The 21,464-nt window shown below is 41.3% G+C and overlaps 1 protein-coding gene across 1 annotated transcript in view; it reads left to right on the top strand.

The window, feature by feature from the left end:
- DGKB (diacylglycerol kinase beta) overlaps positions 1–21,464 on the top strand; it is a 638,462-nt gene that overhangs the window by 250,715 nt on the left and 366,283 nt on the right. The window contains exons 15-16 of the mRNA XM_044295049.1: positions 14,823–14,896; positions 19,762–19,836. Coding sequence (XP_044150984.1) covers positions 14,823–14,896; positions 19,762–19,836 — 149 coding nt within the window. The remainder of the gene's footprint in view (positions 1–14,822; positions 14,897–19,761; positions 19,837–21,464) is intronic.

Genomic DNA, 21,464 nt, shown 5'->3' on the forward strand with positions numbered 1-21,464 from the left:
GTATAAGGGACCAGACTGAGCTGTGGCTCTTGCCATTTAACCTACAACCAGGCATGGTTCTGTCTGATAATGGCCGTAACTTTGCAGCTCGGCAAGCTCATACACATCCCATGCCTAGCCCACATGTTCAACTTAATGGTTCAGTGGTTTCTCAAAACCTACCCCAATTTTCCTGAGCTACTGGTGAAGGTGCGCCGCGTGTATGCCCATTTCCGAAAGTCATCCACAGCTTCAGCCGATCTGTCAAAGCTGAAGCAGCGCTAGAAATTGCCAGCTCACCGACTGTTGTGCGACGTGAGCACGCGCTGGAACTCTACGTTTCACATGTTGACCAGGCTTTGTGAGCAGCAGAGGGCAGTAGTGGAAAATCTGCTGTAACATTGTTGTCGCCTTTCCAGTCAGCTTCTGCACTTCACAAGTGACGAGTGGGCATGGATGTCTAACCTCAGTGAGGTTTTACGCAAGTTTGAGGAATCAGCAAAGATGGTGAGTAGCAATGCCACTATTATCAGCGTAACCATCCCACTTCTGTGTCTACTGAAACGCTCGCTGTTTACAATGAAGGCGGACGCTTGGCATGTGGAAGAGGTGAAAATGGGGGAAGACAGTACACAGGGTGATAGCCAGACCACCCATCATCTTCTCAGCGCAAATTGGATGATGAGGAGGAGGAGGAGCTGGAGACGGTTGCCTCCGCTACACAGGGTAGTACCCATAGCAGTTTTTTTTTCATCTGTTCAGCGTGGATGAGCCGAAGAGGAGGAATAAGATGAGGAGATTGAGTCATCCTCCTTACGAAGACAGCAAAGTCTAACTTTATGTTATGCTGCCTTTCCCGTTATACGCATTTTGGCCAACACCGATTACTGGTTGTTCACCCTTCTCGCCCCCGCTACAAAGAGAACTTCTCATCTTTCATTCCTAGGGTGGAGAGGACTAGCAAAATGGTGCAATACCAGAAGGTCCTTGTGGAAAAATTGCTCCAAAAATTTCTAGCTGACAACGCTGGCAGCAGAGTATGTAGTTCCTTGGGCAACCGAGGAGGGGAGATGAGGGGAACACACAGCAGTTCCAACAGGGCAGGGCAACACTCTCCAACACCTGGGACAGTTTCATGACACCCCGCCAGCACCCTCACCCTGATGCACGGCCTAGTGTCACAAGAAGGGAAACGTTTTGGAAGATGGTGAAGGGGTACGTAGCAGACCGTGTCAGTGTCCTCAGTGATTCTTCAGTGCCTTACAATTACTGGGAGTCCAAGCTGGACACGTGGCATGAACTGGCACTCTATGACTTGGAGGTGCTGGCCTGCTCTGCCGCCAGCGTTTTGTCTGAGCGGGTATTTAGTGCTGCTGGTGGCATTATAACAGATATGTGTATCCGCCTGTCAACTGAAAATGCTGACAGGTTGACTCTTTTAAAAATGAACAAGGCCTGGATTGCCCCAGACTTCTCTACTCCACCAGAGGAAAGCGGCTGAACATAAAGGCACTTTAAATGTGGCTTTTATGGTGTAATGAATACACTGTATTCCCATGCACTCCTTCCACCACAAACAAGGGTATATGGTTCAAGCTTCCTTTTCTCGTCATCCTCCTCCATCATATCAACATGCTTATTAGTCTGCTCTCGCTCCTAATGTTTTAGAGGGTCAGCTCAGCAGCAGACCCTCACCCCTAATGTTTTAGAGGGCCACCAGCAGGCACTCGCCCATAATGTTTTAGATGGTCAGATCGGCAGCAGGCCCTCACCCGAAATGTTTTAGAGGTTCAGCTCAGCAGCAGACCCTCCCCCCTAAATTTTTAGATGGTCAGATTAGCAGCAGGCCCTCGCCCCTAATGTTTTAGATGGTCAGCTCAGCAGCAGGCCTTTGTCCCTAATGTTTTAGATGGTCAGCTCAGCAGCAGACCCTCATCCCTAATGTTTTAGATGGTCAGATCAGCAGAAGGCCCTTGCCCCTAATATTTTAGATGGCCAGATCAGCAGAAGACCTTCCCCCATAATTTTTTAGATGGTCAGCTCAGCAGAAGACCTTGAACTATAATGTTTTAGATGGTCAGATAATCGGCAGACCCTCACCCCTAATTTTTTAGATGGCCAGCTCAGCAGCATACCTTCACTCCTAATTTTTTAAATGGTCAGCTCAGCAGTAGACCCTAACCCTAATTTTCTAGATGGTCAGATCAGCAGCAGGCCCTCACCCCTAATGTTTTAGAGGGTCACCAGCAGGCCCTTGAGCCTATGGTTTTTGAGGGTCACCAGCAGGCCATTTTTCAAGGGTGTGTATGATGCCCTCTTTTATGTGCAATAAAGGGTGAATTGGAGTGCCGGTTCCTTGTAATTTTTGGCAGCCTTTTCACTTAGTGCATAGGCTTTATGAGTGTAGAAGTCCCACTACCTGAACAATTGTACCACAATGTGAATTAGGCCCTCCTTTATGTGATATACAGGTTGTATCGGAGTGCCTCTTCCTTGTAATTTTTGACAGCATTTGCACTTTATATACAAGTAAATATACAGGATAGAATGTTTCCTAACAATTTTTCCTCTAAAATCGATTTTATCTTCTGTTTTGTGCATATTATTGTCAGTCTGTAAAAGTGGTGTACTACTTGGACAACATTGTTCCCAACAGCAACCTGGGACTCCAACATGCATCCAGACATCCTCCCTATGCTGTTCCCAAACCATTTCAGTGGTGTTTCCATCAATTTCTGACCTTTTCCTATGAACCAGACACCCTCCCCTCTTCAGAGCAGGGGGTGCCTGGTTTAATGCTCAGGTTCTCCCATTGACCTTCATTGTGCTCTGTAGAGCACTAGATCATCCCAAAGTGTTCTATTCGAGCACCAGAGCACCAGAGCACTTTGATGCTCGATCAACAGTAGTCATTATTATTATATCTGTACTGTAGGGGTCTGATACCCCGCACACCCACTGATCAACTGTTTCAAGCAGCCACCAGTGGCAAAAGCAGAAGTTCTGTCCACTGTGGAGTGGCCATGGCGGGGTACTGCAAGTCAAATTGATAGGGGCTGAGCTGCGGTATCCCACTGCAAGAAACTACACAGTAGATAAAGCCTTATGTCCATTGTGTAGTCTCCAACACCAGCATCTGCCCAAAATAGATGATTGATAAGGGTGCCGGATGTCATAATTATCAGAAGTGAGAAGTAATGTACAGTATGTAAAGTGAGCAATAAACCACCAATATATTGTGCCCTAGAGTATTCATAGTATATAGTATTCATATTTTGCGTCACTTAGAACATGTTTCCTTCTAACAGCACACCATATGGTTCGGAGTGGTACTGCAAGTAATATTTATCAATGTTAACACTCCTCTGCTCTGACTGTAGCCTATAGTATACTGCAATGTGTAATCTAGCAATCTGAATTATCTATTTCCCTGATTGATCATATAAATACAGTACAGACCAAAAGTTTGGACACACCTTCTCATTCATTGAGTTTTCTTTATTTTCTTGACTATGAAAATTGTAGATTCACACTGAAGGCATCAAAACTATGAATTAGCACATGTGGAATTATATACATAACAAAAAAGTGTGAAACAACTGAAAATATGTCATATTCTAGGTTCTTCAAAGTAGCCACCTTTTGCTTTGATTACTGCTTTGCACACTCTTGGCATTCTCTTGATGAGCTTCAAGAGGTAGTCACCTGAAATGGTCTTCCAACAGTCTTGAAGGAGTTCCCAGAGATGCTTAGCACTTGTTGGCCCTTTTGCCTTCACTCTGCGGTCCAGCTGACCCCAAACATCTCGATTGGGTTCAGGTCCGGTGACTGTGAAGGCCAGGCCATCTGGCGCAGCACCCCATCACTCTCCTTCATGGTCAAATAGCCCTTACACAGCCTGGAGGTGTGTTTGGGGTCATTGTCCTGTTGAAAAATAAATGATGGTCCAGCTAAACGCAAACCGGATGGAATAGCATGCAAGATGCTGTGGTAGCCATGCTGGTTCAGTATGCCTTCAATTTTAAATAAATCCCCAGCAGTGTCACCAGCAAAGCACCCCCACACCATCACACCTCCTCCTCCATGCTTCACGGTGGGAACCAGGCATGTAGAGTCCATCCGTTCACCAGTTCTGCTTCACACAAAGACACGGTGGTTGGAACCAAAGATATTAAATTTGGACTCATCAGACCAAAGAACAGATTTCCACTGGTCTAATGTCCATTCCTTGTGTTCTTTAGCCCAAACAAGTCTCTTCTGCTTGTTGCCTGTCCTTAGCAGTGGTTTCCTAGCAGATATTCTACCATGAAGGCCTGATTCACACAGTCTCCTCTTAACAGTTGTTCTAGAGATGTGTCTGCTGCTAGAACTCTGTGTGGCATTGACCTGGTCTCTAATCTGAGTTGCTGTTAACCTGCGATTTCTGAGGCTGGTGACAAATTCTAACAGTCTATTCAGTAGGACTATCGGCTGTGTATCCACCTGACTTCTCCACAACGCAACTGATGGTCACAACCCCATTTGTAAGGCAAGAAATCCCACTTATTAAACCTGACAGGGCACACCTGTGAAGTGAAAACCATTTCAGGTGACTACCTCTTGAAGCTCATCAAGAGAATGCCAAGAGTGTGCAAAGCAGTAATCAAAGCAAAAGGTAGCTACTTTGAAGAACCTAGAATATGACATATTTTCAGTTGTTTCACACTTTTTTCTTATGTATATAATTCCACATGTGTTAATTCATAGTTTTGATGCCTTCAGTGTGAATCTACAATTTTCATAGTCATGAAAATGAAGAAAACTCTTTGAATGAGAAGGTGTATCCAAACTTTTGGTCTGTACTGTATATATGTATATATATATATATATATATATATATATATATATACACACTGCCTGTCCCCAAAGAAAAGTCGCCACCAAAAAAAAGCCTTTAGCTTTGATTACGGCACGCATTCGCATTGTTTTGATAAGTTTCTGCAATGTCACAAGATTTATTTCCATCCAGTGTTGCATTAATTTTTCACCAAGATCTTGCATTGATAATGGTAGAGTCTGACCGCTGTGCAAAGCCTTCTCCAGCACATCCCAAAGATTCTCAATGGGGTTAAGGTCTGGACTCTGTGGTGGCCAACCCATGTGTGAAAATGATGTCTCTTGCTCCCTGAACCACTCTTTCACAATTTGAGCCTGATGAATCCTGGCATTGTCATCTTGGAATATGTCCATGCCATCAGGGAAGAAAAAATCCATTGATGGAATATCCTGGTCATTCACCATGTTCAAGAAAAACAAAACACGTCCCACAGCGCGAAATACCGTCAACCAGTCACCAGGGTCAAGAAGGAATCTTTTATTGCAGCGATACAACGCGTTTCGGGGAATTACTCCCCTTCATCAGGTACAAAAAAGCTGCACTTTCACCATGTTCAGGTAGTCAGCTGACCTCATTCTTGGAGCACATACTGTTGCTGAACCTCGACCTGACCAACTGCAGCAACCCCAGATCATAGCACTGCCCCCACAGGCTTGTATAGTAGGCACTGGACATGTTGGGGGCATCACTTCATGTGCCTCTCTTCTTACCCTGATGCGCCCATCACTCTGGAACAGGGTAAATCTGGACTCATCAGACCACATGACCTTCTTCCATTGCTCCAGATGCCAATCTCTATGCTCCCTAGCAAATTGAAGCCTTTTTTTTCTAATTTGCCTCACTAATTAGTGGTTTTCTTACAGCTACACAGCTGTTCAGTCCCAATCCCTTGAGTTCCCTACGCATTGTGCGTGTGGAAATGCTCTTACTTTCACTATTAAACATAGCCCTGAGTTCTACTGTTGTTTTTTTAAAATTTGATTTCACCAAACATTTAAGTGATCGCCGATCACCATCATTCAGGATTTTTTTCACCACTACATTTCTTCCTCAAATACAATGGGTCCCCACTATCCTTCCAGGTTTTAATAATGTGTTGGACAGTTCTTAACCCAATTTTAGTAGTTTCTGCAATCTCCTTAGATGTTTTCTCTGCTTGATGCATGCCAATGATTTGACCCTTCTCAAACAGACTAACATCTTTTCCACGACCACGAGATGTGTCTCTCAATGCACCAGTTGGGGTTAAATAACTTGTTGCCAGCTGAAAGATAATCGCCCATGCAGTAATTATCCAATAGGAGGCTTATAACTATTTGCTTAGTTAAATCCAGGTGGCAACATTTTTTTTGGACAGACATTGTATATTCATGTCTGTATTTCTCAGTGTTGATGGAAAGTGGAGTGATTTAAATAGCTATGGTCTCTTTATCATTTTTTTTGTGTTTTTTGTATTGTTTTGTTTTTTGCCTTTACGGTAGTGTATTGTGACTGTGAATAGAGGCAAATGAAAAATGTTGACTGCTACTGGAGATTAATACTGTATGTATTACATGAATCTTTAAAGATTGACCCCTTCCCCCCTAAAAAAGGGTTAATTGCGCATCATCTCCGTGAGCACTATGATAAGTAAAGTGACATTTCAGGGTGAATTGAATACTCTTAGAAAATCTAGTCCAGGGTGAAGGATGACATATTGGATATAATAACAAATAATTGAGACATTATGATAAAAACCCACTGCTCTGCCTCAAGTGTGAGCCTCTAATTATGAGGCAATAAAATTTGATGAGTTGGCTATGTCTCCCTGGTCATTATTTGGCAATGGCATGCTAAGTACGAGGAGTTCAGAGATTTATTGCAATTAATGCCTCTTCAAAATTTTATAGCCAGTTTAAAAACTGATCTTCACTGCTCTCATACAATTCATTGTCTTCTAATCGGTTCAGGGCTTTCTCATGCTGCAGAACGGCGCTGTATCAACAACACAGCCCTCTCCATGAGTTGATTTAGGGCAAATAGATATTTTAGAGGTGGTTTGCCCCCTATTAGTCAGAGCAGAGAGTTGCTGCAAAAAGATGCCACCAATGACATGCTTAGTCATTCAATTGAATGGTTGGCATGTAAGACTCTATTTCTTCTTCCTGTGGTCCCAGTGACCCGAGTGATCATCTCAATTGACTGGTTTCAGTTGACTGGTTTCAGGAGCAAGAGCGGCAGTGATTAATTTGCAAGGCTTTATGATCAGAAAGGGCTTTGTTGATAAAACAACGTGTTCAAAGGGCTTGTTCACCTATTGAAGGGGGTTAGGAAGACCCCACTCCTGCCAAGACCTGCTTATCTGCTCCCCACAGCTGGGTACTAACTCACTGTCCAGCTGCTGGTGCTTTGTTTAGGTCTTCCTCTGTCAACATCTGATTTGATGATGCTGCAGCAAATAACTGGCTGCAGCAGTGACATGGCTCTCTTGCATCACATGACCAGTTGACATAACACAAGTGGGGCCAGGGCAACGTTACAGCCAGTTATTAGCTGCAGCAGTATAAAAGCAGATGTTGACAGCTTTGGGCCTGAGTGAGGCAGCGGCGGCCGGGCAGCAAAGGAACTGTGACCCAAGTATGTAGGCTTCCCTTTACAGGTCTATCCATGAAAGGGGGCCTCCCCAAACCCCCCAACAGGTAAATGATCCCTTTTTATTGCTACAGCCCCTTAATTGTAAGGATCATGGGTTTCTCTACATTTATCCCCCCACTAATCAATAGTTGATGGATTATCTGTCAGGCAGCCAAGGAGACAGACGGAGTCTCACCTGAAGCATGTCACCACACGAAGACATGTCTCTCATTCTCCCAGGTGGTCTCTGGCCCTCTGGCGGGACATCCCTCACTGGCCACGAGGGGAGGGGTGTCACCCCCGGAGGGTGGAGCTAGTAAAGGTTTGCGCTTTACGTGCAAGCATCACTCAATCCGGATCTTGGTACTGCTGGGAGACGGGATGCCGTCATTGCCAGCGCTGACGCTGGTCAGGGTCCCGGAACGCCTGAAACCCTAGCGTCAGCTGTTGCCAGGGAACTTCTGTTGTCATGTCTCCTGACTTAGACATGAGGGGGGGTTCCTTCCTCTGCACACTCTCAGCCCTCACATGTGCTTCACTGGGCTGAGGGTGGAGATTGGGTGTGACCTCAGCAGTGTCAAGTGATCTGTGGAGGGATATTTAAACCTGGTCCTTTCCCTCCCTCACTGCTGATTATTCAGTTACTTAACTGAATACACAACCAAATTGAGCGATGGTTAATGCTGAAATACTAGGTAACCACACTGCTTATATCATATTGGAAAAATCTATGAATCACACTACATACAGTATAGACCAAAAGTTTGGACACACCTTCTCATTCAAAGAGTTTTCTTTATTTGCATGACTATAAAAATTGTAGATTCACACTGAAGGCATCAAAACTATGAATTAACACATGTGGAATTATATACATAACAAAAAAGTGTGAAACAACTGAAAATATGTCATATTCTAGGTTCTTCAAAGTAGCCACCTTTTGCTTTGATTACTGCTTTGCACACTCTTGGCATTCTCTTGATGAGCTTCAAGAGGTAGTCACCTGAAATGGTTTTCACTTCACAGGTGTGCCCTGTCAGGTTTAATAAGTGGGATTTCTTGCCTTATAAATGGGGTTGGGACCATCAGTTGCGTTGTGGAGAAGTCAGGTGGATACACAGCTGATAGTCCTACTGAATAGACTGTTAGAATTTGTATTATGGCAAGAAAAAAGCAGCTAAGTAAAGAAAAACGAGTGGCCATCATTACTTTAAGAAATGAAGTTCAGTCAGTCCGAAAAATTGGGAAAACGTTGAAAGTGTCCCCAAGTGCAGTCACAAAAACCATCAAGCGCTACAAAGAAACTGTCTCACATGCGGACCGCCCTAGGAAAGAAAGACCAAGAGTCACCTCTGCTGCGGAGGATAAGTTCATCCAAGTCACCAGCCTCAGAAATCGCAGGTTAACAGCAGCTCAGATTAGAGACCAGGTCAATGCCACACAGAGTTCTAGCAGCAGACACATCTCTAGAACAACTGTTAAGAGGAGACTGTATGAATCAAGCCTTCATGGTAGAATATCTGCTAGGAAACCACTGCTAAGGACAGGCAACAAGCAGAAGAGACTTGTTTGGGCTAAAGAACACAAGGAATGGACATTAGACCAGTGGAAATCTGTGCTTTGGTCTGATGAGTCCAAATTTGAGATCTTTGGTTCCAACCACCGTGTCTTTCTGCGACGCAGAAAAGGTGAACGGATGGACTCTACGTGCCTGGTTCCCACAGTGAAGCATGGAGGAGGAGGTGTGATGGTGTGGGGGTGCTTTGCTGGTGACACTGTTGGGAATTTATTCAAAATTGAAGGCATAGTGAACCAGCATGGCTACCACAGCATCTTGCAGTGGCATGCTATTCCATCCGGTTTGCGTTTATTTTTCAACAGGACAATGACCCCAAACACACCTCCAGGCTGTGTAAGGGCTATTTGACCATGAAGGAGAGTGATGGGGTGCTGCGCAAGATGACCTGGCCTCCCCAGTCACCGGACCTGAACCCAATCGAGATGGTTTGGGGTGAGCTGGACCGCAGAGTGAAGGCAAAAGGGCCAAAAAGTGCTAAGCATCTCTGGGAACTCCTTCAAGACTGTTCGAAGACCATTTCAGGTGACTACCTCTTGAAGCTCATCCAGAGAATGCCAAGAGTGTGCAAAGCAGTAATCAAAGCAAAAGGTGGCTACTTTGAAGAACCTACAATATGACATATTTTCAGTTCACACTTTTTTGTTATGTATATAATTCCACATGTGTTAATTCATAGTTTTGATGCCTTCAGTGTGAATCTACAATTTTCATAGTCATGAAAATAAAGAAAACTCTTTGAATGAGAATGTGTGTCCAAACTTTTGGTCTGTACTGTAAATCGCTGCGCCAATGGTAACCTTGGGCTAGGGGTGTCCGGGTGGCTAATACTGGGTCTCTTACAACTATCTGACCCTACAATATATTGGATCCCTGCAGTTAGGGGCAATGCACACCCAAAAGAGGACCCTCTAGACCTCGTTACCTAAGAGTCCCTCCTTGTCCCTGTGCCACAATAGAGACTGCCCAGCTTCGTCAAGCTACAGTGGGGGACCCTGTTACTATTCTGGTAATTTCAATGAAAATGTCCCAATAATGTCCCGATGCGTTTCGGCAACAATCCGACTCATCAGGGGACCAATGTGAAAAATAACAATAGCAGTGACCCCGGCGGTACAGCTCTTCAAATAATTTGTGCCTGGCTGATATATATCGCCTCACATCCAGAGACCAACCTCCCGTCCCCGGGTCAAATAAAACATGCAAAACATAAGACAAACGTGTAACAGGATCAGCAGTGCCAATCACAACAGTGGTCAAAACATACAGTGCCTCAGAGGTATACTCATCTTCTCATCCATGTATCGGTACACACAGACCGGGGCTGGCATCCTGCATGTGGGCCCACCGGTGGATTCACCTGTTCTCCTGTGGGCCAGTCCGATCCTGAGTATTATAGGGTTTAAAGATCTTAGGGGTCCAGATTGAGTTTCTTGAGTATATGTCATAAGGTACTGATCAATTAAAGAAGGGTTAAAGGACTTCTCTCAAGAAAACCCTTTTGAGTTTTGAGTTACTACAAAAATCTGTCTCAAAGCACCTCAAGACAAACTGACTTTGCAGGGGGAGGTCCCTCTATGACGAGACTACCCTAAAGAAAGGGCATATGGAAAGGGACATGTTTTTTAAGACAGAGTTGACCCCTCTTTCCAGTGGAATTGGTTAATATACAAATGAAAAAGTCCCAAAATCACAGTGAAGGTAAATAATTCATACACTGTCAATGTCATATTGACCATTAGATGACCAGTAAAATCTGCTAATTCTGTAGAACTAAAAGGAAAAAGGAAATTCTTACCAAAATATATTTAAGATTTAAATGTAATAATTATGGAATTTTGTACTTTGTTGAAAACTAGTGTATATACTGTAAAAGCATGTCCAAAAGAATATCCAGTTCCTACTGCTCATCCACAAAATCTGGGCTACTCAAGAACCCAATGGTTTACCTTTAATACCTTAAAGGGGTTGTTCAAGATATTTTTAATTAAATCCCACCCTACAGTGGTACCTTGGGAAAGATCTATACTTACCTTCTCCCAGCCACTCCATTCTTGATCTCTGGTTCCTGGACTATCTTCACTGCATGCTGGTCCCTGACTGTCAACAGACTGGGTTACAAGGACCACTTCAGCCAATGACTGGCCTCACGGGTTACAGGTCCGTAAATGGCATGTCATTGGCTGAGGTCAGTCATTTGTTACAGCGCAGCATGTGACCTCAATCCTCTGAAGTTGACAAGTGGGGACTGGAAGTGCGTTAAAGATAACCCTAGAGCCATAGCATAGCAGTGGAGAGCAGGTAAATATAAATCTCTTTATAGATACTGCTGGGGGGAATTCAAAAAAAATCCCAGGAAATCCCTTTATATCTAAAATCCAAAATATCACTGAATATTAAATCTATAATTTTTTTAAATTATTGTAATTCAAAAATGAAATTAAAATGTTTGTAAATTGTTAGCCTTACGTTGTGTTTCCATGTTAAGATTTTTTAAGGTCAAGCCATAAATAGGTTCAAAGAAGGCAAGGACAATCAATCTTTTCTTTATGTGTCTTTCATTTATAATCCATTCTTGGTTTTGGCTTCAAAAACTGCATCAGAAAACCTAAATATGGAAACCCATCCTTAGAGACTGTATTAGAAATAGTGGGTCCAATAATGTGTCAAATTGTGACATGCTAATCAATTGGATCTAGGCTTCACAAGAGTCCAATATGTCATACAGAGTCCATAATATTTGTTAATATTACATGTATAATAGTATCTGTTTATTTTTATAATTTCTAGTTTAAATTTTTTCAGAAAAACTTTAGTTTCATTGTGCTTATCAATGATTAAGAATCAGAAAAGTTTTATCTAGTAACATATCAAGGTCTAACTTGCTTTGCTTTACCTTAAAGGGGTTGTGTAATCAGAAAATGACCTATCGTTAAAATCATGTTTTAAGTAGACCATATTTTTCAAAATTTTTGGTAGTTCTTTTTTTCATTGTTACTGTCTATATTTAAAAAACAAAACGTATATAATCCTGCAGAGTTCTTCTCCTTTGAGAGCAGCTACATGGGCCGTAGACACAATGGACAGGAGCGAACCTCATTGGGTTCTATGGGAGAGTGTTCTAGGCATGCTCTGTGACCTGTGCAGAGGTCAGGACATAGAGGCGTTACTTGGCATTTTAATTATTCCTGTGGTGATAATGATAATAACTACTGAAAAGCTACCTGTACTGAACAAGAAATCATGAATTTCCATTAAACCTACTGGCCAGTATGGACATTGCTGCATTACATACATTTTTTAATACAGATAGTAACAGGGAAATTTTTTAAAAATCTCACTAAAAATTATTTTAAAAACATGATTTAAACAATAGGGAATTTTCTAATTACACATTCCTTTGAAATATTTCCCCGCAAAATAATGTATTTTATTTTATTATATTATTTTTGTAATTTGTATTTCTGTAATAAAATAAATGAAGGATTAAAAAACATAAAGTGATCTGTAAATTGTTAGTCTTTATTAATGATAAAGCAATGATCTTGGAAGAGGTTTAAATTGCCGTTCAACATAAAATACTGCAGTAAATGAGGGGAAAAATTGATACAAAAACCCATCATCATCGTCATATACCAGTTAATTCAATTCCCAGCTGTAAAATGAGAATATGATAGAACTTCTCGCCAGTACTGTATGTTACGTTAGGCTGTGATCATGTGAATTTCTTCTTTTTCTGTTATTATTAATCATACTTAAGCACATTCATCTTATTCCATTCTAGCTAACCAGAATAATGATCATGATTATTACTTCTAATTAGAGGAAGTAATAGATCATGTATAACCTTAGGATGAGGCTCATTAATTAACCTGAGTCCATAGGGACACGGGCTAAGCACTTTATCTTTGCCATGTTAAGTTTAGTTTATCCTTCTCTACAATAGATGGTTTTATGGCTATGGAAATTGAAATAAATAACTAAAATTGATGAAATATGAAAGAAACCGGGATGTCAATACCTTCGTAATATGCAAGAGGGCGATCCGTGAAATGTTTAATCAATTTTAATTAGTTCCAGTATTATATTAAGCAGGAGTGAATGTATTACTTATATGTTTGACAACTGCAATTATTATTACACATAACGCTTTGTATTTCAATGAGCTTAATCGCTGCTGCTTTGTTTTGCATCTAAATTTCATTTATTTATTTTGTAAATGTATTTTTTTATAAACATGCAAACCATTTACCATTTGCAGTAAGCAACGTAATATGTGCTTTCATATATGGTTCCCATTGACAGAGTTTGTTACTTTGTATTTTTAGATTTCTTTTAATTCTTTATTTCAAAAGTTAAAGGGAATACAGTATGTAGGCAGACAGCAGGTATTGTATTGGAGGGAGTGTATATCTCACCCGGAAAGTTAAGCTGGGCGAGATATTAAAAGCTGGATAATGTTGTTTTGTTCAGGAGCCTAGTTGCTGAACTGAAATCAGGGCCGGCTTGGTTGGAGTGGTGAATAGGTGGTAGTCGGATTCACCACTCCCACTCTATTACAGAGAGTGAGGGAGACTCAGCCTGTTCAGATGAGGATAGAGTCCCTCATTACAGGTACATAAAAGTCTGAGGGAACCAGCAGTGTCTCTCTGCAAACAACCTAGCTGAGAGACACCACCAGTCTACAGGCTGGTAACAGAGCTGAGTGTTACCATACCCTGGAAGCGTGAGGCAGAGGCCTAAGCCATTATACCAGCCGAGCCAGGTGAATGTGTTTTGGTGTTATTTCTATTTAGCCGAACATTTATTTCTGTTGTCTTGCTGAATCCCTGTGGAGCTGAAATAAATTTCTACCTTACTGCATTGGGACTGTTGCGTCTGTGTCACCACCATTACAAGTACCATCAACATTTTTTTAATCACATATTAACAGCTTGTATGTTAAACAATTAAAGGATTGTCCAGCCAGTAAACTACTTTTGAAAAATGTGTATTTTTTTTTTTTCTTAAGTGAAAAGTAATGTCCCATTGATTCCCAACCACTCTCGTGCTGATGCTTTTTGGTTCTCCTACTGGTCTCTGTAATTTCTGGTCCCTCCTGACAGAAATTTTACCATTGGGGCAGCACCATAACAGGATCAGTAGGAGTTTGGTGAGGTATTAACTTTAAAAATATTTTAAAGCATGAGCCTTTTCTTTTGTTTGACTAGTAATTAAAGTAGTACTAGTAGTAATAATAGTTTGACAACCCCTTTAAAGTTTAGATCATTGATACAGTACAGAAGTTTATAAGCATAGACAATTCATTAGAAGCAAATCTGAGACCATTCACATCTAACATTCAAGACTCTCATCCTTTATACTCTTGAAGCAGAAAAGCCGCCATCATGTAGCACAAGCACAAGGAGACTCCTTTAGCATCACTATACAGTAACCATTGCTGGGTATTCAATGTTGTTGAAACCCTTTGTTCATGTATAAAAAATATTACTAGAATAATTGAGAACAAATGGGGTGGGGAATCAGTGCTTTTATTCAGCAGTCAATAATATTTTGGCCAAAAAATAACTATTCCCTATCACCTGTTTTTTTTTTCTTTTCTTTTTTTGCTGAATGCTGTTCTCTAACAAAAAGTGCAAAAGTTTTTGGCACATGTGATGATAAAAGGAATCTCACGTATAGTAACTTAAATAAAGAAATCTAATAATTATATGATTATTATTATAAATTATTTCATTATTATTATTATTTATGTGAATTTCCTTTTAATTATTCTAGATTACACCAGTTACAGGAACACATCCTCTACTCGTCTTTGTAAATCCAAAAAGTGGTGGAAAACAAGGTGAAAGGTCTGTAAATTCCTAAACTTATCACACCAACTTTTGTCTTTAAAGGGGTTCTCCAGGAAACAATCAATTTTCTATGAAATGGTGTTAAAAAAAATAATACTCACTTCATCCATTTGAGCGCGAAGAGGCCTCCGCGGCTATCTTAATTGAAGATCCTGTGAGAAATCTCGTGTGCTGTGACATATGATGTCATCACGTCAGCCAGCGCGATGAATTGAATTTTTGTAAACTTTGCTTAACACTAGTTAGAACACATCATTTTTATTTATTTATGTGTCCCAGGAGATCAGCCATGTCCCCTGCTCCTCCTCATTGTCCTATATCTAGCTGTAAGGCTACTGACTATAGGAGGAGACCCCGCCCTCTGTCTGAAGAAGGGCAAAATGTTTGTTAAGCCCTATACCCCAGCAGTTCACCAGCTGAAAATGAATGATATCAGTAGGAGGTTAAGCCCTATGTTCTCTGCAAGATTTCTACAAGACTGTTCGTAGAATCGTAGTCCACAAAATTGTCTTCATGTTCCTGATACAAACACTGGAGCAAGTTTATCATAAAAATTTTAACTTTGATTGTTTTTTCTAGGATTAGTGTTCCTTTATTCAGAAATAATCATTGAAATGTGGTTGTTAAAGTAAAAAAAAAAGCAACTTGGATTGAGATGAGAGAATTTTGGCCCTGAATAGAAAGTGCCCTGATTACCTAGAGAAGTGAGTCCTCGGAATTGACTTCAATAGATTCAGAACTTTTTGAAAAAATAATTTCCAAATGCTAGATATGTATGGAGGCCCGTATAACTCTGTTGACCATTGCCTATGGAACACACGTAGAGCTGATCTAGAGTATTACGTATGCTCATACCTTGCAATCCCATTTTAGGTGATTGTGAAGCCATATACCCATTAGACAACTGCCCGTTGAACGTACAGTGCATTTAGAAAGTTTTCAGACCCTTTCACCTTTTCATATTTTATGTTGCAGCCTTTTGCTAAAATAAAAAAAAATCTATCTTTACTCAACACCCCATAAAAAGAAAGTGAAAACAGAATTTTAGAAATTTTTACAAATGTATTAAAAAGGAAAAACAAAAAATTGGCATGGACATAAGTATTCATACCCTTTACTATGACACTTACAATTTAGCTCTGGGGGCCACGCATTTCTCTTGATCATTTTTTTAGATGTTTCTACACCTTGATTGGAGTCAACTGTGGTTAATTTAGTGTCATGGTGTCATGTTCTAGGGCATCAACAGAACCCTTGAGCTTATCACGAGCATAGAAAAACCAGGCCAACAGATCAGAGAAGACAAAACAAGACTTTATTAAATATGACCAAACTTGAAAGACATAATCCTGGACAAACAGGTAAGGAAAATAGTGGCAGAAGGATCACTACTGGACCAAGTGCACCGGTTTGGCATGGGGCCAAACCCTAAGGGCATTGTCTAAGTGAGCCCTTGATCTTCACAGTATTCCTGATAGTGGGGATAGACTTTCCCGAGAGTTCACCAGCTCGCTACGTCCTGGCATGGTCCCGGTGCACCTGGCTGAAACCTGCAAGGTAACCAACGCTGGTGCATAACACCAATGGTCCAGTCACAAAAACAAAACAGGAACTGGAACCCAAACAACAAGCAACATAGGACACAGTTCAGACATGAACCACATACTGAACAGAATAAGGCGAACACAGGCAGACGATAGATGCCTGGAACAGATGCATGGCTGTCACAGACAGAGCTGCATGAACAATACACCAGAACCCATGAGGAGCCGATGCATTGTAATATCAATAAAAAAACCAGGTGACACAGATCAGGTTAGAATGGCAAACACTCAGGTCTGGAGCATACACCCTGCACACAGCCAAGCTGGAGACAGATTGCCTCAGGCACACAGCTCACAGGTCTATATAGTAGGTTAATGAGAGCACCTGACCACCTGGTAATTAAGCACACAGACCAGGGAATCATTAACACTGCATGAACACAGAGCATACAAAACACAGGAGGCAGCTCACACTAGGCACAGAACACCGTAGCCAGCAAGCACCACAAGCAATCAGCATACATGGGAAGCATCCCCAGCCGGCACTCAATATCGCAGGCAGTTGGCCAACATGGCAAGACAGAGAACTGTCCTGTGATACAAACACCGGGAATATCCACGTACACAGGCCCACATTCAGTCACAGAAGACCAAAGCATGCAGCACCCAAGCAACCAGCATACAAGGGTAGCAGTCCGCAGCCAGTATGCAAGATCGCATGCAGCCAGCCTGCACGGAAAATAGTGTTAGGAACACTGTGATGCAGACACAGGGAGTAAACATTTACAGACCACATTTCACACACAGAAGACCGTAGCCAGCACGCAGCCCCAAGAAAGAAGTATACACAGGAAACAGCCTAGAGCCAGTACACAAGAGCAACTGCTGCCAGCCTGCACAGCAACAAGTGACACAGTAAACTGCACCGTGATAACTGGACATGATTTTGATAGACACAATCCTGTCTATATAAGGTCTCACAGTTGACATCTTAGAAAAAAACAAGCCATGAGGAGGAAAAAACTGCCAGTAGAGTTCAGGGACAGGATTGCGTGAAGGCACAGATCTGGAGAAGGGGACAGAAACATTTCTGCTGCACTGAAAGTTCTCAGGAGCACAGTGGCCTTCATAATTCCTAAGTGAAAGAAGTTTGGAACAACCATGACTCGTTACCAAAAGTAGTTGGGGAAGAAAAGCCTTGGTAAGTGTGATGACCAAGAACCCAATGGTCACTCTGGCTGAGCTCCAAAAATCCTGTGTATATATGGGAGAAACTTCTGGAACCATCACTGCAGCACTCCACCAATCTTTGCTTTATGGTACAGTGGACAGAAAAAGTAAAACACACATGAACACCTACCTGGAGTTTGCAAAAAAGCGCCTAAAGGTCTCTTAGATTGTGAGAAACAAGATTATCTGGTCTGATGAAACCAATATTGGACTTTTTGGCCTCAATTCTAGGTGTCATATTTAGATGAAATTAGGCACTGCCAAATCATCACCTGCCCAATACCATCCCTACAGTGAAGCACGGTGGTGGCAGCATCATGCTGGGGGGACAGGGAGGCCAGATGTGTAGGGAAAGCTAAAAGGAGGAAACTACAAAAATATTTTTTATTGAAAACCTGATCCACAGCACTCTGGACCTCAGTTTGGGACAAAGGTTCACCTTCCAACAAGACATTGACCCTAAGCACACAGACAAAACAGCACAGGAGCTGCCTAGGGACAACTCTGTGAATGTCCTTGAGACTTGAAAATGTCTGTCCACCACAGCCACCATCCAACCTGACAGAGCTTGAGAGGATCTGCAGAGAAGAATGGCAGAAAGTCCCCAAATCCAGGTGTGCAAACCTTGTGGCATCATCCCCATCATACCCAAGGCTGTATTCACTGCCAAATGGGCTTCAACTAAGTCCCAAGTAAAGGGTATGAATACTTATTTCCTGAGTAAAGGAGCTGAATACTTATGTCCTGAGAAAAGGGTCTGAATACTTACATCAGTGTAAGATTTTAGTTTTTCCTTGTCAATAAATTAGCAAAGATTTCTAATAGGGATGAGTGAACCCGTGAAAGTTCGGGTTCATCGGGATTGGCTGAACTTCTGGTCAAAGTTCGGGTTCGTGACCCGAACTTGACCCTGAACCCAGACCCCATCAAAGTCAATGTGGACCCGAACTTCACTTTATTATTTTCTGTTATAACAGAAAATAATAGTATTCTTAACACAGAATGCTAAATAAAATGGCCATTGAGGGGTTAGAAGTAATAAAAAAAACTCATCCACTTGATCGCGCAGCCGGTATCCTCTTCTTTCTTCAGGACCTGCAAAAGTACCTGCGATAACGTCACCGCTCTCACCATGCGGTGAGCACAGTGACGTCACCGCAGGTCCTTCTATCTCCATTCAACATGACCTGCGGTAACGTCACCGCACTCCCCACGTCATCGCAGGTCCTTTTGCAGGTCCTGAAGAAAGAAGAGGATGCCGGCTGCGCAATCAAGTGGATGAGGTGAGGTTTTTTTTTATTATTTTAACCCCTCAATGGCCATTTTATTTAGCATTCTGTCTTAAGAATGCTATTATTTTCCGTTATAACCATGTTATAACAGAAAATTATAAAATCACCCGAACACCGAACCTGAACCTGAACTTCAGTGAAAAAGTCCGGGTTCGGGTCTGGTACTTTGCAGTTTCGGGTTCGCTCAACCCTAATTTCTAACATTCTGTTCTCAATTTCTCATTATGGGGGATTGAGTACAGATTGATGGGGAAAAACTTTTTATTATTTTTATTTTAGCAAAAGGCCACAACAGAACAAAATGTGAAAAAAATGAAAGGGTCTGAAGACTTTCCGAATGCACTTTATGTTGGAACACATGGACACAGTCCAACAAACAGTCTGTGACAACAATGTAACATTTTGTAAAATTAGCTTCTTTGTGTTCTCAGAGTTACACATATGCTCAAAATTTATCGCCGAGATACAGCATTTGCCTTTCTATAATTATTATCAATATACCTCATATTACAAGACATTACTTAATATATGAACCGTGAATGTGATCAACAGGGAGTGTTCAGTTTTATTTTACTATCGGATTATGAAAACCATTTTTCACTCTTACAATTTCCATCACATTAATGAATTTTTTATCAAGGGTGGAAAAAATAAAAAGATTCTATATTAGCGGAGATTAACAAATATGCTCCGAATGAGTCCTATGTCTTTATTGTGCTATAAAATGCCCATACGTTTTCTTTTTGTCATTCCATAAACTTGTTGTAAGTTTTCTTTCATTATTTTTTATCTGCAGGATACATAGGAAATTTCAGTACCTTCTAAATCCACGACAGGTTTATAGTCTTGCTGGGATCGGACCTATGCCGGGGTAAGAGGCTTTGTCTTGTATATAACTTTACATTTATGTGACTGATATTCTATATTCCATCTCCGTGGAGTTGTTTTTTTGAAAATTAATATTTTAAATTTGTAATTTTATCGAATACAAATTTGAAACCACATGAAAGTTTTTGTGTAATTTATTTCTTCATATCAGCAATTGAAACAATAAATGATATAATTGTTTGGCACATACGATAATAGCTCTGCTTCTGTGCTTATCCAGGAGTAGGCGTGGGTCATTGTGCTTTAAAGAAATTCTCACTCTAGTTTTTCAGAAAGTCAGGCAAATTGTTGCTGAAATTGAATATTTTTGAATTGATATTTTTATTGATTTGCAGGTTTCACCCTCCAAAAACACTCTAATTCAACAAAAATAAATTGTATAGGTTCAAGTATAAACCAACTCTAAAAATAGGGAGTAAATCTTTACTGCAAGTTTTTTTTTAGTTGCTTCAATTTACGGCTAGAATTTTTATTTTATCTAATAAGATTTGTTGAGCGGAGTTTACCAACTAAGCCAGGGCGTATGTAACCCGATGCAAAAATTGGATCAGGACCCCAGCTATCACACATGTTTAATAGTACTAGTCTACTCACATAGGCCAAAGGAATCTTTTTAGGCCCCCTCAGATGCCAGGGCACAAGTATGACTGCAACCTCTACATCCCTATAGTTACGCCCCTTTGGCCGTCTGTGCAGCTGCTAAGATAGCCTTCCAGAAAGGGTGGAGAGCCTTGGTTGGCCCCAACCCTTTTAGTATTGGGTTGTTTATCTCATTTCAGGACTACTCCAGTCTCTACCCATACTAACTACCACTATAGCTGTCACCTCCAAAATTGGTTTCAAAGTTAGCATATTGTCATCTAAGATCAATGCCTTGAAATGGAACAATTTTTTTGTCAAAATAAGAACCTATAATCCCAAGAAATGCTTCTTTTAATTTTTATGCAAATAAGGTTTTGGGGGCGCGATGGGTGGAGCTACTTTGCTAGTGCACCATTGCTCGAACAGTAACATTACCCAGGCCCCCCTTTCCATTATTTTATTGACAGTCCCTAAGATTTCAAAGCCAATAGCGATGATACATGGGAAGGGGAACTGAAAGGAGCAGCCCTGTCCATGGTGCACCAAAAAAACATAATTTGCATACAAATAAAAATAAACATTTCTCAGAATTTGTGAACCGGATTTTCAAAGGAAAAATTTGGTTTTATTTCAGGGCACCTGCCTCAAATAGCAGCATGCTTACTTTGAAACCAAATTTGGACATAAAAGACCTTATAGGGGGCCCAAGTAATTTATTAGCAGCCCTTATAATATCATTGACTCGCAGTCTATTGGGCCATATAAAAATATGGAATGGTTCTTCAGTCCACCATGACCAACTTCAGTAACAAGTGCTTTCAGCATATGACATTTTATGTTTATTTAGGTTTCTGCCCTGTTCCCTGGGTCTTTTCCTCTATCTCCCCATTAAGTTTTCAACCCGAGAGATTGGTATCTTACACCTCTAAATTTAGATGACTGTCCATGGCTTCCTGGCCCCATAGCAGCTACTGTGTCTGACAACCTAGTAGCTACACCAAGAGGGTAACCAAAGCCTTGCTTGGCATT

This window comes from Bufo gargarizans, chromosome 5 (genome assembly GCF_014858855.1).
Source record: "Bufo gargarizans isolate SCDJY-AF-19 chromosome 5, ASM1485885v1, whole genome shotgun sequence".
NCBI classification, from domain to species: Eukaryota; Metazoa; Chordata; class Amphibia; order Anura; family Bufonidae; genus Bufo; species Bufo gargarizans.